Here is a 15,527-nt window from a genome sequence, read left to right as displayed (position 1 = left end):
ACCCAGTGACTTTGGGAGAGAGGACTGCAAGGGTCTCCCAAGGACTCCAGGACAGCACTTGGTGGGGGGCTTCCCTCACACTGGGGGTTGTCCCCACTAGGGCTCTAAGCAAACCACAAGAAGCCGCCTCCCGCCCGCCCCCTGAGTGGGCCTCATACTTCCTGTTTTTCTTTCTTGCCCCCACAGGGGCTGGGCCTGATGAGGATGGTAGGCTCCTTTTTGGGGGGCTACTCTTTGCTGAGGGTGGGAGTTCTTTCACCACTCACACCATCTCTGGCCTCTCCTGGCCTGGAGCAGCTCGTCTCCCCAACCCCTGCCAGCCTCTCCCTGCCAACCAGAGCTCTCTCTGGGAGATCCACAGACGTGCTACAAGGGTTCCCAGGTCAACTTTCAGCTAAGATGTCATGCAGAGAAATCTGGAGCCTCTAGAAGGCCCAAGCTTCCCCCTGAGCAGGCACTGTGGGCAGCTGGAAGCAGAGCTGGGGGCCAGGCACCAAACCCTGGCTTTGTCCCATGGTTTACAGCTCCAGGACTATCCAGTGGGCCTCCGCCTCCAAGGTGGCCCCAGGAGCAGCCCCAGCCTGGGAGCTGACACCTCCATGGGTCTCTTCCCTCAGGACTGTCTTCCTGCTGCCAGCCCAAACTCAGGGCCCCAGAGCTCGCCCCCGCCAGGTGTGGTGTCAAGCCTGCTGCGGGGCTGGCTTCTTCCACATTCTCCTGGAAAGGCCCACAGCAGCGGCGACGGGGAATGAGAACTGGGCCTCCCGAAGGAGCCCGCCGCAGACCCCTCCTGGGACATGTCTGCCCTCCTACAGGGGCCCAGAGCAGAAGCCTCCTCCATGAGGAGCCAGGGAGGAGAAGGCATCATGCAGCGCCAGGCTGCCAGCGCATTCAGAACACTGGGCTGGGGGCACCTGGGGGGCACTCCCAGGGGCCACAGGGAGTCAGCACCCAGTCATGTGCGCACCCCAGGTTGGACCTGGGGCCCCAGGGGAGGCAGGGCAAACAGCCACCCTTAAGGCCTTCCCACCTCTGACGGTTCCACTTTTGCTTAAACGGGATGAAATAATAGCAGCTGCCATCTCTTAACTACCCACTGTGCATTATTTCATTTCATGGGGGCAGCCACAGGTGAGGAAACGGAGATACAGGGACACTTAGCGACTCACCGAAGGGCTCGCAGACGGGAGGCGAAGAGCAGGGGTCCTCCTTCCACCGAAAGCGCAGCTCCTAACCCCTGGGTGGGGAGCAGACAGTCAGGGGGGTGCCCGTCGCACCCGCCCCGCTCCGATGGACACCTCCACCAGGTATGACCCGGCGGCCCCCGGCGGCCCAGCCGTCCCCAGGCTCTCACCTGCGAACCACGGGCTCCCCCTCCCAGGACGCCCCCCCCCCCCCCGAGCTGGGCTGGAGCTGGGGGTCACGTGAGGGCGGGGCGGGGGCGGGGGGGAGCCCGGCGTGAGAAACGGGGGCGGGGCCTCAGAAGAGGCGCCGAGGACGGGTCCCCCGGCGTGCGGGCGTCCTGGCACCGGCAGAGGGCGCGCTCTCCCTCCCGAGGGCTTCCCGGCGGAGGTGCCAAATCCCCGGGGCTTCAGGGCAGGGGTAGGTGGGCCCCGACCCGAGGGCAGAAGCCTTGGGGGGCCGGGAATCTGTGTGACAGTTTACACTTGGTCCTCAGGCCGCGGGGAGTTACTGAAAGTGCCTGAACCCCGAGGAGAATCAGAATCACATTTTTGCCTCATTATTATTTTTTTAAGATTTTATTTATTCATGATAGACACACCCAGAGAGAGACAGAGACAGAGACACAGGCAGGGGGAGAAGCAGGCTCCATGCAGGGAGCCCGACGTGGGACTCGATCCCGGGTCTCCAGGATCACACCCTGGGCCGAAGGCAGGCGCTAAACCGCTAAGCCACCCAGGGATCCCCTTTGCCTAATTATTTATTACTTTAATTGTATCAGATATAAAAATATAACTCATACGGAGGAAAATGCCTACCCAAGCCCCACTGAAAGGTTAAAAAAAAAAAAGCTTAACCATCCTCTCAGTTCCTGACTCTGGGGAGCAACCTTTCTTTCACCGTGTTTGTTGTCGTTTTTAGTTTTCTTATTCCCGCTGCTTTCATAACTGTGAATAATCTCATACTCTACTACTAATTAATAATATTAATAACATTAGTAATATCCTCATATTCTATCACTTGACTTATTCATGGTAAGAGTCTCTATTGACTCCCTGCTGTGATGATTGCATTAACCACCTGTGCCCCCCTCTCCTCCTGCTTTTTCTTCTCTTTCATATTTATGTTGCTATTGTTTCTATTGATAACTATCACCACTTTGAATAATAGTCTTAAAATGTCCATTTCTTCCTGAGATTGCATCTCTTGACTCTCCTCTGTGTGAAATGAATAGTTTCCCATCCCGGCTGCTGCCCTTCCTCCAGCCACTCACCTTTTCGCTTTGTCAAGCTTTGTAGCTTGTACATCCAATCCTGTAGAGCTAATTCAGTTTGCCATACTTTGCCTGTAGATTGATTCTTAACATTAAAACCAGATGACATTTATGACATTACGGCTATGTAAATATTTTCACTGCGGAACTAGGAATCTGATAGACATCAGCGAGAGGGAAATGGAATTCACTGGCACTATGTGAGGCCAGGAGCAGCTTTCAGGTTGGGGGAATACTCTGCTGCAGTTAGAGGGAATGTGCTAGATCTATAGATCAATACGGCTGTATCTCAGAGACATAATGTTGAATTTCAAAATCAAGATAATCTCGGGGTGCTTGGCTGGCTCAGTCAGTGAAGCGTCCAACTCTTGCTTTCTGCTCAGATCATGATCTCAGGGTGGGGAGATGGGAGTTCCGCCTGGAGCCCCACCTTGGGCTCCACACTCAATGGGGTCTGTGCTGGAAATTCTGTCTCCCTCTCCCTCTGCCGCTCCCCCTGCTTGCACATGCTCGCTCGGCCGCTCTCGTTCTCAAATAAAGAAATCTTTAAAAATCAAGGTAATGTTTACAGTGCGGGAAACTGAGTGCCAGGTATATGGGAACTCTCTGTATTTATCTTCAATTTTTTTCTGTAAATGTAAAACTCATAGAAAAAAAAAGATATTGTGTGATCCATCTCGAAAGCTATCCATCTCAATCTGGCTGTCAGGTTCACAAATCAGGTTGGAGTTGAGACTGGGTGCCACTAGTGACCTCCAATACTGCTCTAAAGAAATGATTTGCGGTGGGGGGGGGGGTGGGGATCTCTGGGTGATTCAGCAGTTTAGCGCCTGCCTTTGGCCCAGGGCGCGATCCTGGAGTCCTGGGATCGAGTCCCGCATCAGGCTCCTGGCATGGAGCCTGCTTCTCCCTCTGCCTGTGTCTCTGCCTCTCTCCCTCTCTCTCCCTCTATGTCTATCATGAAATAAATAAATAAATAAATAAATAAATAAATAAAGATTTTTTTTTTTTAAGTGAAAAGACCTCCCACTATGGAATGTTCTGGTCACGATGGCAGAGACTTGATCATGTCTCCTGAGAACAGGTGAACTGTTATTCTGGTCCATTTCAATAATGGAAGTCTCCCACCATTGGCAAAGGAAGGGGATGTGGCGGTGTTATTAGCACCATATGGTACTGAGGATAAAAAGACAGTGGTTACTGGAGCATCTGGGTGGCTCAGTGGTTGAGCTTCTGCCTTTGGCTCAGGTCATGATCTAGGGTCCTGGGATCGAGTTCCACATCCAGGTCCCCATAGGGAACCTGCTTCTTCCTCTGCCTATGTCTCTGCCTCTCTCTCTCTGTGTGTCTCATGAATAAATAGATAAATGATCTTAAAAAAAAAAAGACCATGATCACTAATACATGTAATGATACTTTGAGACTGATCTAAATGCTTTACCTATATTTATCTATTTTGATTTACCTATATCAATCTTTATATCAAGTCTATGAGGTAAATATTGTTATTATCCCTATTTTACAGATGAGGGTTAGGGTCAGGGTTAATATTTGTTGTGTGCTTGAAATCATGTAAAGTCTCAGTTTAATGGTATAAGCTTTTCCTGCCTCTTTATTACCTCAGCTTTTGAATCATGTTTTTCAAATCCACAATAATCTATAGTAACTTGAAACTGTAGAAACGGGGGTTCAGTGCAGAAAACAATGACCACCCCAGCAATACGAGGTGGTGGGTGTTTACCAGGTTGCTGGAAGGGCCACAAGAGTGCACTCTAGGCCGGGCTTGGGGACACCGCCACTAGAGCAGTCCACAAATACGGCATGCTGGTAGTGAGCCAAGATCGGGACACGGCATGGCCCTGGCTGCCACTGTGTCCCAACATTCACAAAACTGGAGGCCAGACACGGGCATAGAGAACCCCAATGGCTCTCCCACTGAGCTCGTAAGCAGCACCTGCCCAAGGTGAGAGCACAATGGCCTCCACCTCTCATCCACCTTCCAGATCTTGCACAGTGGCATCCGAGGCCAGAAATTAATCCACATTTGGAACACTAGCTGTAAGGGACTCTGGGAAATCGTTTTCGGCTTTCCATCCTCTGCAAGATAAGAAAGCACGCCTGTATGTGGGAACAGATGTGGAGTGAATCAGTCCACGTTATCCTCTATCGTGTTTTTAATTATTTTTTATCTACTCGATCTATCCATTTCTAGGAGAGGTGTTTTTAAATCTCATGATTTTAATGGACTTGTCAACTCCTTTTTTTTTTTTTTAAGATTTTATTTATTTATTCATGAGAGACACAGAGAGAGAGGCAGAGACACAGGCAGGGGGAGAAGCAGGCTCCACGCAGGCAGCCCCACATGGGACTCGATCCTGGGTCTCCAGGATCAGGCCCTGGGCTGAAGGCGGCGCTAAACTGCTGAGCCACCTGGGTTGCCCTTTTTTTTTTTTTTTTTTTTTTTTTGTCAACTCCTTTACTTCGCTGAGTTTTTGCTTTTATATCTCAAACACCTTTTAAGGTGCATACACATTCATTTATTTTTACCTCTTTTGGGTAGATTACAACTTTCATTTGTGCCAAATATTCTCTTCCTTCCTATCGATGTTCTTTTTTTTTTTTTTTTTTAAGATTTTGTTTATTTATTTGAGAGGGAGATCAAGAGCACGAGCTGGGAGGAGGGGTAGAGAGAGAGGGAGAAGCAGACTCCCCACTGAACAGGAAGCCAGATGTGGGTCTCCATTTAGGAACCTGGGATGAGGACCTGAGCCAAAGGCAGATGCTTCACCAACTGGGCCACCCAGGCGCCCCCCTCCTTTTTTTTTTTAAAGATTTTTACCATATATGTTCTTTTGCTTTAATTCACTTATTAGTTTATTCATTTATTATTAATAATAAACTATTACAGTAATTAGTTATTCATTTATTATTTGCTTAATTTATTAGTACCCTGCTTCCTTGTGATCAGAGTTTGCCTGGTATAATTTTTCTACCCCCACTTTTTTTTTTAGATTTTAATTATTTATTCATGAGAGACACAGAGAGAGGCAGAGACATAGGCAGAGGGAGAAGCAGGCTCCATGCAGGAACCTCGATGCAGCAGTTGATCCCAAGACCTGGGGATCACGCCCTGAGCTGAAGGCAGATGCTCAACCGCTGAGCCACCCGGGCGTCCCTCTACACTTTTATTTTTAACCTTTATGTGCAGTTCTGCTTTTCACCACACCTCTTGTACACGGCATATAGCTAGACTTTAGAATTCCCATCAGAGCATCTTTGTCTTTCATCGATGTGTTTAACCTAGTCATATGCCTGGGACTACTGATACACTTGGTCTTATTTCTACTCTGGCTGCATATCCTTTCTTATTACAAATTCCCCACTTCCTTTTGTGTTCCTTTTTGCCTTCTTTAGGATTTATCAAATCACACTTAGTCCCTTTATTTTCCTCCAAAGATTGGAAATTAGATTTTTCTGTTTCTAATCTTTAGTAGTTATCCTTAACCTTATAACGCGCGTGCTTTAATTTCTCCCAGTCGAGTGTACCCTCCCAAGACACCCCTGGATGTGGCGGCCCCTCGAAGTCCTGGTTGCAGCTGAAGTGACCACATTTCCCATGCTCCTGAGCTCCCAGCCACTTAGGCAATGGTCGGGTCCTCTAGGGCTCCTCATCCCCATCTTGCAGGGTTGTGGACAGACAGCCAGGAATGAACCGGAGCTGTGGCTACCCCAGGTGGGTATGCTTGTTTTATGAAAAGTGGACCTTTTCCAAGGCTGCCAGGGACTGCTGATGGACATACATCATATTGACATGACTTATCACTGTTGATGTTGACCTTGATCATGTTTGAGGAAACTCTGTTCCCCAACAGTTCTCTTAGGAAGGAAGTCACTGTGTGCAGCCCACACATAAGCAGTGGGGAACTATGAGCCACCTCCTGGAGGGTGGAATATCTACATAAATTATTTGGAATTCCATATGGGAGATCTGTCTTTTTTCAATCACTTATTTATACCATTTATCCAATCATTTATTGATATCAGTATGGACTCATGGATATTTATTTCATACTTCGGGTTGTGACCCAACACTGCCTTATTTATTTTGTTGCTCAAACTATTCCAGCTTGGGCCACTGGGAGCTCTTCTAGCAGACTCCTGTGTCTCTTTACATTTTCACATGTCCCCATTATTGGTGGTGGCAGGGGTGGTGGTGGTATATTTCCCCCTCCTTAGAGACTTTGATCTTGCTGATGTCAGATGTCAGATGCAGCTGACTCAGACCGACCCCCTCCTTCACTCACCTCTGCAACTTGCTACTGGGCCTCCGAACCCTGAGCCTTGGCCACACCTCTGATCAGGGGAGACCTCAGAGCTGCTGGACTCACAGAACTTGAGACCCTGCCCTTCCATCCCACCCCTAGCCACTGCCTTGCAGACACAATGCCCTCTCCCCTGACTGAGGCTTTCTACTGGTTTCAGCCCAGAAGCACTTTGTAACCTTAGTAACATAACTGCTATCCTCAGTGTGAGAATAAACTGATTTAAAGGGAAAAAATTTTTTTCATCTCTGTTATCTTTGAAAACTACCTTATTGTCTCCATTCCTGAGACCTCAGATAAATGTCCTTTTGCCAGAGACTGTTTATTACTCTGCACCCTCCTATCTGGCCAGCATGGCACCAAGGTCTCCGGAGATTCCCGTTCTGGTGGCCCTGGGTGGTCACTTGACCTCACAAAGCCTCTGTTTCCTCCTCTGTAAAAGAGGAATAACAAAAGCGTTCACAGAGCCACCACGGTTGGAGCACCTGCCCTGTATATTAGGTGATCGCTTATGAAAAGGGCCTAATATGAGGCCAGCCACACATAGCAGGTGTTCAACAAATGGAAGCTGTTATCACTGTTAGTAGTGGGGATAGCCATTTGTCTCCCTCTCCCCGGCCTCTTTCTCAAATCCACCGCCTGCTCTGAAGCTCAGACATGACAATGCCACTCTTCCACCCCTAGTCCTTCCAGAATCCAGAATACGGAGACTCCCTGCCTGGGATTGAAGAGCTTTTGGGATCTTGCCCAGCTCCTGACCTTATCTTCCTTCTCTGCCCAAATCCTACCAGACTATTCACTATGCACGGAACCAGCCTCACTTCATATCTCCTTGCCTTTGCCTATGCTCTTCTTTCTGCCCACAATGCTCTTCCAGCCTTTCTCCATCTGGGGACTCCCAGGCCTGGGTTTCTCTTCTCAGTGACAGAAACCAACCAAGCAGCACAAGCAGCTGGAGCTTTTGGCTCCTTCTGGCCTCACAGCACCTCCTAGTATCCTGGTTGCTGCAGCCAGCCTGCCCTGCCCCACCCCCTCACCCTCTCACCAGCCAGGCTGCCCCACAGCCAGGGGCCTGTTCTATTGGACAAAAGGGTAAGGAGGAAAGTGCATGGACTCAGGGTCCCACAGACTTGGGTGTGACCTGCCTTTGGATCCTGGCTCTGCAGTTTATCAGCTGTGTGGTCTCAAGCAAATCCCCTAACATCTTTGAGCCTCATTTTCCTTATTTATAAAATGATAATAATAGTAGTTGTTTCATAGGAATGTTGTAAAGATTTAGGCCGATAATCCATGTTAAGCACTTTGCATAATGCCCAGCACACAGAAAGCGCTTAATAAACAGTCCCATTCTCTCTTCTTATTAATACCAGGCAGCCAGGAGTTTGCCTGCTCTGCCAGGCTCCACTTATTGATGGATTCAAGGCTAAAAATAGAGCTGCAGCTTTGGGGAGTAGATCCTTCCAGAGCCAGGAATTGATGCCCTTGCTACTGTGGATGGGGAAGGAGCCTGCTTCTCCCTCCAGGGGTTCTCAGAGGAACACGAGTCTTGATGCCCGTCTCCCATTGATTCCAGGGCAGGCATGCAGGGGCCAGACCAGCCCAGGCCAATGAGCTCTCCTAGCAGGGGGTTCTGTGATCCCTCTAGCCGGCTTCTAAATCCAGCCCTGCCATCCACTAGCTCTGTAACCTTGAGCAAGCAAGGTTATTCCCTCTCTGAGGGTCACGATTACTCTCTAGCCTGGGGAATTGACAATGGCAATAACCTAGCTTGTGATAACAAACACCTTGCAGGCACAGAGGCCTAAGGCCAAGGATAAGCTCTGGGACTCTGGGTCATGATGTCCCTCTCCAAGGCTCAGTTTTCATATCTCTGAAAAAGGCACAGTAGCCCTCACCTTTGAAGGCTGTTCCGAGTAGGTCATGGACAGCAGTTGCTGACAGCAGTAACATCTGATGGGAACCTGAGTTATCCAGTGGCCCGTCATCTCCTGTCAGAGGGTATGGAGAGCAAAGACGGAACTTTATTTGAGCTGTTTGTAGCTATTGATCTGCCAGCCTTGGAAAATGCAAAGAAATGCATCCAACAGAAAAACACCTCTCTCTCGCCTTGCACCGCTAACAGGCTGGCCCTGCTGGTAGATAAGCCATTTCTGTGCAATTGACTTCCCCCTGCCACCAGTTCAGTGCTCTTGGCGAGTTATTTTGTCTCCCTGGACAAGATCTGATTTAATTAAAGCAGAATCTGAATTGGTGGCAGTAGCCCCCATTTCCCCCTTGTGCAGTTAGTCTTAACAGTGACGTCAAAGGGCATAAATCTGGCTTCTAGGGGCATCGAGCCAGGCTCCTTCACATAGATAATGCGGGGTCGGGATGGCTCACAACCCCAAGGCCACCCACCCTAGATTATTTCTCTCCTTCTCTTCCTGGGACAAGTCCATTTGGGCTCTAGCCCCTTACTTATTTCTGAGTATAAGATGGATATATAATTGTATAACAATACTATTAACAAGAATATACAATCTGGGGTGCCTGGCTGGCTCGGTTGGTAGAGCATGCAACTCTTGATCTCAGGGTTGTGAGTTCGATCCTCATGTTGGGTTAGAGACTGCTTAAAAATAAAATCTTTAAAAAAATAGGAAACAAAATTTTAAAAATACACAGTCCCATCCCAATACACATCACCTTGCAGTCCTCAAGGAAGAAGACACAAGGAGGGGAGGCAGTCATGTTGTTCTGCCCAGGCTGAGCATGGATGATCATGTGAGGGTGCCAGCAAACCCTTTCGGCCTGATCCCACCAGCCGGGGTATCACCCCAGCGGTACCTAGGATAGGAGATCAGGGTCTGGATTCTTCCTTTCCCAGGTTTGGTCCCAGAACTACCACTGGGGACAATCTCTTAGCCTCTCAGTTATCTATTCCGGCCAGTTTAATTAGAAAGGGAATTTACTTAGGGATGTTAGGCTTATTGGATGATAGAGAAACAGGCTCTAGACGCAGATTCCCAGGGGCATCTCCAAGAAGCACACTATAAAATTGGACCGACGAGGGAGCTGCTGCCACTGTCACTGACTCCAGAACCATACTGCGTTGGCCGCCACCCAGGCCAGCAAAAGGTGTGCCCCACATGCATCTGATCCCACACAGAGCTCACCGCCTTCTTGGTATCTCCGATGGGTGAGTGGGATTGAAGGAAAGTGGGTCACATGCCTGCACCCTTGCTTCAAAGAAGGCAGGCTTCTGCTTTGGGAAGAAGGAACTTGAGATATAAGGAATAATCAAAATGTAGAAAAGGAATTTTTAAGAACATTGGGCAAGAGCAAACATTCAGTACATTTTCTTTCTTGTCTATTTCCCCCACCTTGAATATAAACTCCATGGGGCAGGTGTCTTGAGTGTCTTGTTTACCTCTGTGTCCCCAGCACCTGACATGGAGCCTGTGGGGAATAAACAGACAGTTTATTACAGACAGTAAAATGTGGGTTAGGAAAGAACCACCTGTACTTTGAGGCTGGCTATTGGCCAAATTACAGTCTCTCAGGGGACTCCATGCCTGGGGCAAATCTGCTTCTCCTTATATCACACAATACATTTGATTCAACAGACCACAATTGGGTGGTGTTCATTCCTCCACAATCCTTTGCCTGATGGTGAAATTGTCTGCATCCTTTATTTCTCAGTGCTGACTCATCTCCTCCAGGAGGCTTTCCTTGATGGGCAACTCTATCACTATCACTGCTGCCATCACCACCCTGCCCCTGGGAGTTGGTTTGGTAGGATGGTTAATAACACAAGCTCCACAGTCTTAACTGGTTGATTTCAAATACTGACTTCAGCTCTTAGTTATAGTGGGAGCCTGGATAAGTCACATTAGCAGTTTGAAGATCATTCTCCCTAACTGTAATGATTTTGAAGATCCTCCTCCTGTAAGTCACAGAGCTGTTGTGAGGTTTAAATGAGATATTGTATGCAAGTTCTTGGAAAGGGGCTGGATGCAGAGAGCTAGCTCAATTGGCCTGTTGCTGCAGCTGCCATTGCAATCCTCACAGTTCTAGCCCTTACTGGGACAACACTGTGATTGTTTTCATGTCTGCATCCCCAACTTAACTGGAAATCAGGAACTGGGGTGTCCTTTACTCCCCCACTCCATACCTCTGCATGCACCTGTCATATGTACCAGGTCCTCACACGGTATTTGTTGGATAAACAATGTACTAAGTCAAAGAAATCACAAATGCAAAGACTAATAGGTAAAACACCAAAAGTTTGTGTGTTAGAAAAGTAAGTAAAATGTAAATGTCACCTGGGAATGGGGAAAATGGCAAGTGGTTAATGTCTATATTATGTAAGGATTTCATACCCACCAATGAAAAATAGGTTGCTAGGAGATATCTGTCTGGACAAAGGTCATGAGCAAGCAATTCAAGTGAGGAAATAGAAGTAGTAAGTAAATATGGAAGAACATTCAACTTGCGGTAGGAAATAAAAATGAGGTACAAATGAAAGCAACAATAACATAGAATATATAATTCAATAGGAAATTATTTGTAACACTACAAAATGTCCAGTAGCAGAAGAATGGTCACCTAAATAATGACACGTTGATTCAATGGCATGGTGTGCCACTATCAAATACTTATAAAAGTGTGGAAACTAATGCTTATAATATAGTTAGGTTTACAAGCAGACTGCAAAATTGGATTTGAAGCATGATCACAAGTATGCAAAAAATTCATCTTGATTTGATGAAAGCCTGGCAGAAAATACAAGAAAATGAAAGTAGTCGCCTTGATAATGAAGAGGAACTTCACAAAATTCCCACTATACACCACACACTATGCCAAGGGCTTATTTCTACTAAACAAGAGTACAGAGAAGAGATAGAAGAGCTCACAGAAATAAAAGCAAAATCACCAAAGGAAGTAAAACAAGCTGTCAGGATTCAGGAAAATTACAATAACACAGAAATAAAAGTTAACGTGGATGTAGCGCCAAAGAGCACAGACTCTGCTGAAACACTACAGGGGACAGAGGATAGAAATGAGAACGTGAGAGAAATAGAATGAAAAGATTTTCTTAAGTTTAAATGATGAGAGAAAATGACAGAGACCATATACACGTAACAGAAAAAGTAAACCAAAAAATGGCATCAAACAAATATTTCAAGATATAATTCAAGAAAATGTCTTGAAAAAATGGAGACATTGAAAAGGTAATGAGACCCAGGAAAACTGATCCATAATGATCAATATCAAATATGTCCTAATAAAGGTATTAGATTTCAAAGTTATTTAAAAAAAAAATCCTTTGGGCAGCTTAACCAAAGCAAACTAGTCACTTACAAGGGGGTGGATACCAGGCTGGCCTCTGACTTCTTCATGGCAGCATCCAGCATTCAAACTCAATAGAGCACCACCTACAAAGTCAGCAAGGAAAGAAAGTGTGACTCAAGTATTTTATTTTGAGCCAAACTGCTGATCAAGTATAAAGGCAGAAGACAACATTTTTGAACATGTGTGGGAGTTTGGAGGCTGAAGCAAAAGCACAGTCTGGATTTGTTGGAAGAACAGGACTTCCTTCCTTTCGGTAACCTAAAGTCTTAGTCAGGAGTTCATATGTGTTTATTCAACAGACACATATATAAAGACCCTAGTATGTGTTGGGACCTGTGTCCCCAGACTATAAATGAATCTTATGCCGAGTGCTGGAGTGGGTGGAAGGCAAGTTTCCTTAATGAGGTAAGTTGGCTTTTCAAAGATAAGTGGGAGTAAGTACGTGAAGGGAAGGGTATTCCAGACAAGGAGAAAAGCAGGCAGGCAAGAACGCAAAGGACAGATATTCTAAGATAGAATTTAAGATCTCATGAAGGGTGTGTTCTGGAATGTCCAGACATCTGGAATGGGATGAGTGGGTAAATCCTAAAGACTCAGAATTGGGAAAGGGTAAGAGGCCTTGAATGCTAGGCTTTTAAAAGGCTTAAACTTCATTGCACTGGGACTGTGGAATCTTGGAATGGTTGAAGCATGAAAACCACTGTTTAGTTGCAAGAAGAAAAAGATCAGAGGTTCTGTGAGGATTCAGATTTCACTATTCCCACAGCTGCTTAAGCTAGCGTTCATACTTGTTGATGCATATGCGAACCATTCCCTTTAAAGTCAGGAACAAAGCAAGGTTGCCCACTAATACTGCTTTTGTTCAGTGTTGCACTGGTAGTTCTGGCCAGCACAGAAAGACATGAAAAAGAAATTAAAAGCTTAAGGATTACTCTCACCATCTAAACATTGTTCATTGCTGAGTTAAGAAGTGGGCTTGTATATTTCCTTCCTTCTACATCTTTATGTTTTTCCTAGAGGTTGGTTTTTTTTTTGTTTTTTAAAGTAAGTTTCACATCCAGTATAGATCCCAACTGGGGCCTGAACTCACCACCCTGAGATCAAGACCTCAGCTGAAATCAAAGTCAGACACTTAACAAACTGAGCCACCCATGTGCCCTTTTCCTGGAGTTTTTAATTATCTCCCCTTTATTCTTGCACTATTTGCCTTTATTATTGAGGACAGAATCTTCCCAACAACTTAGTGAGGTCAATTTTCTCATCCCCATTTTATGGATGGAGAAGGAGGCTGTGAGGATTGACAAAGACCACAGCCAATACATGGTGGAGTTAGGACTCTTATTGGTCTTGGTGAGATGACCCAGTCAAACCTAGGCTGGCCCTACATGAAGAGACAAAGTACATGTCGGGGAGATGGTGGTATAGTGAGGGTATGTCTCAGTTATTTGAACCTCACAAAGTTCAGAAAGAGGAAGGTAGTGTAGAAAAATCCCAAAGGGCATCTAATTATTGAAAAGTTTATGAAATGAGGCATGGAGGACTAGCCAAATTGGCCAATACTCAGCTCCCCAGGGGGGCTAAGCAACCCGTCCCCAGTGTCAGGACTTTTGCACATTCCATCCAACATCCAAGCATGTTCCAGACACACTTCTTGTGTCTGGATCCTCCTCATCCTTCAGGTCACCACATTCTTTCCCCTCCTCAGAAAGTACCCCCTCCCATACCAGTTATTCTTCATCTACTCTTCATCTCCACTTCCCTAGATTGCTCACAGTTTTGTTACCAAGTCAGTCTCCTTCTTCTTCCCTGAATGAGGATGCTTCTTGGAGGCTTCCTAAGACCTGGGGTTTCCATCCCACCAGATCATCAGATTGAACCATTCCTGTAGAGGTCATAGCCTAGGTGCTAGTGGACACCATCCCCAGCACCTGTAGAATTAAGAGAGATAAAGTACTTGGAATAATCTGTGTTATTTTATATCTGGAAGCAGAGGACTTCTTTTTGAGCTCAATTGACAACCCCTTAGGGGTTCCCTCATCTCCTTCTCCCTAAGCCCCCACATCTAATCATCTATCTATTCAATGAATTCCTTGAATACCTCTCATGTTGCTAGGTCTGTGCCAAGCACTGTGTATACACACTGGGGCAGGTCACTCACTACACAAGGGCACTCAGTTGAGAGATAAGTGGGAGCCAAGATCCAGCCAACAGGCCAATCACCAGACTGGATTCACAAAGCTGTGTCTGCTCAGAAGGGTGCCTTTTCCTAATTCCTTCAAAAGCACTGGATGGGCTAGAAGTAGCCCTGCACATTGATGAATTGGTACCTGCCCATGTAGAGTTACAGGTGGGGGGGTGGGGACAGACAAATGATCCAACAACTAAATATGTAATTAGAATTACATTATACTCTTATTTTGCTGGTGAGGACACTTAGTTTCTGAGCAGCAAAATCAGTGGCCCAAAGCCACTGAGCTAGTAATGACAGAGCCAGGGTTCAAACTCAGGTCTCTTGGCTCCAAAGCCACAATCTGCTCTGCAGAATGAAAGAGGCATTTGGGGCACATCAGTATTCAAGGTGAGCATAGGTCCCAACCTTCATCATCTCAGTTTCTCCCTCTTCCTGACCACACAGGTGATAAACTTGGCTTTCTCTGATCCTGAAGGTCCTTCCTCTTGACCTTGCCAGCCCTCTGCGGCTCAGTTCGCTTGGATACACCTGCTGCCTATTGCAGAGGCTTTAAATGAAATGACAGTTTTTACTTCCTGACTCATGTGTCTTTTGGATCGAGTCATTCATCCCAGGGGCTGGGCTGAGGACAGACCTGAGTGACAGCCCCTGTGCTATACTCATGATTCCATTCATAGTGGCGACTAAAGCCATCATATATCTAGGAATAAGCTGATATGAATAAAATTATAAAACTTTACTGAAGGATATTTTAAAAATGATCTGAATAAATGGAAAGACACACCATGTTCCTGGGTGGAAAAGCTCAGTATTATAAAGATGTCAGTTCTCCCCAAAATAATCTATAAATTTAATGTAATTTCAATCAAAATATCAAAGGTACTTTTTATGGAATTTGACAACCTGATTCTCAAGTCTAACAGGAAGAAAAAATACACAAGATTAGAAGATCCAAAAAAAAATTTTTTAGAATTTTTTATTGTAGTATAATATACATAAAATTGCCATTTTAACCATTTTTACGTATAAAGTTCAGTGGCATTACATACACTCACACTGTTGTGCAACCATCACCACCATCCATCTCCAGAACTCTTTCATCTTCCCAAACTGAAACTCTGTCCCCATTAAGCAGTAACTCCCATTTCCCTCTTTCTCCACAAGAAAAAATCATTTTAATGAATAAAAATGAGCCAGAAATAAAAATACTTATAAAACAAGAGAATTT

The 15,527-nt window shown here is 46.1% G+C and overlaps 1 protein-coding gene across 5 annotated transcripts in view; it reads right to left on the bottom strand.

Annotated features, from left to right (window-relative positions):
* The window catches only part of SPOCD1 (SPOC domain containing 1), a 41,225-nt gene extending 27,071 nt beyond the window's left edge, over window positions 1-14,154 (bottom strand). Inside the window, exons 1-6 of one of the 5 annotated variants that reach the window (XM_026014494.2) lie at window positions 13,881-14,154; window positions 12,118-12,191; window positions 10,137-10,212; window positions 9,930-10,015; window positions 8,673-8,765; window positions 1,170-1,237 (exon numbers count right to left, since the gene is read on the bottom strand). In XM_026014494.2, coding sequence (XP_025870279.2) covers window positions 1,170-1,237; window positions 8,673-8,765; window positions 9,930-10,015; window positions 10,137-10,207 — 318 coding nt within the window. In that variant the 5' untranslated portion in view covers window positions 10,208-10,212; window positions 12,118-12,191; window positions 13,881-14,154. Of the gene's footprint in view, window positions 1-1,169; window positions 1,238-1,354; window positions 1,419-8,672; window positions 8,766-9,929; window positions 10,016-10,136; window positions 10,213-12,117; window positions 12,192-13,880 lie in introns of those variants that run through there. The other 4 variants (XM_072750400.1, XM_072750402.1, XM_072750399.1 and 1 more) reach the window with 4 other exon arrangements.
* Between the last annotated feature and the right edge of the window lie 1,373 nt (window positions 14,155-15,527).

Source organism: Vulpes vulpes, chromosome 2 (genome assembly GCF_048418805.1).
Source record: "Vulpes vulpes isolate BD-2025 chromosome 2, VulVul3, whole genome shotgun sequence".
In the NCBI taxonomy this organism is placed as follows: Eukaryota; Metazoa; Chordata; class Mammalia; order Carnivora; family Canidae; genus Vulpes; species Vulpes vulpes.
The sequence above is the reverse complement of the archived record's forward strand: the minus strand, read 5'-3'. Positions and strand labels throughout refer to the sequence as shown.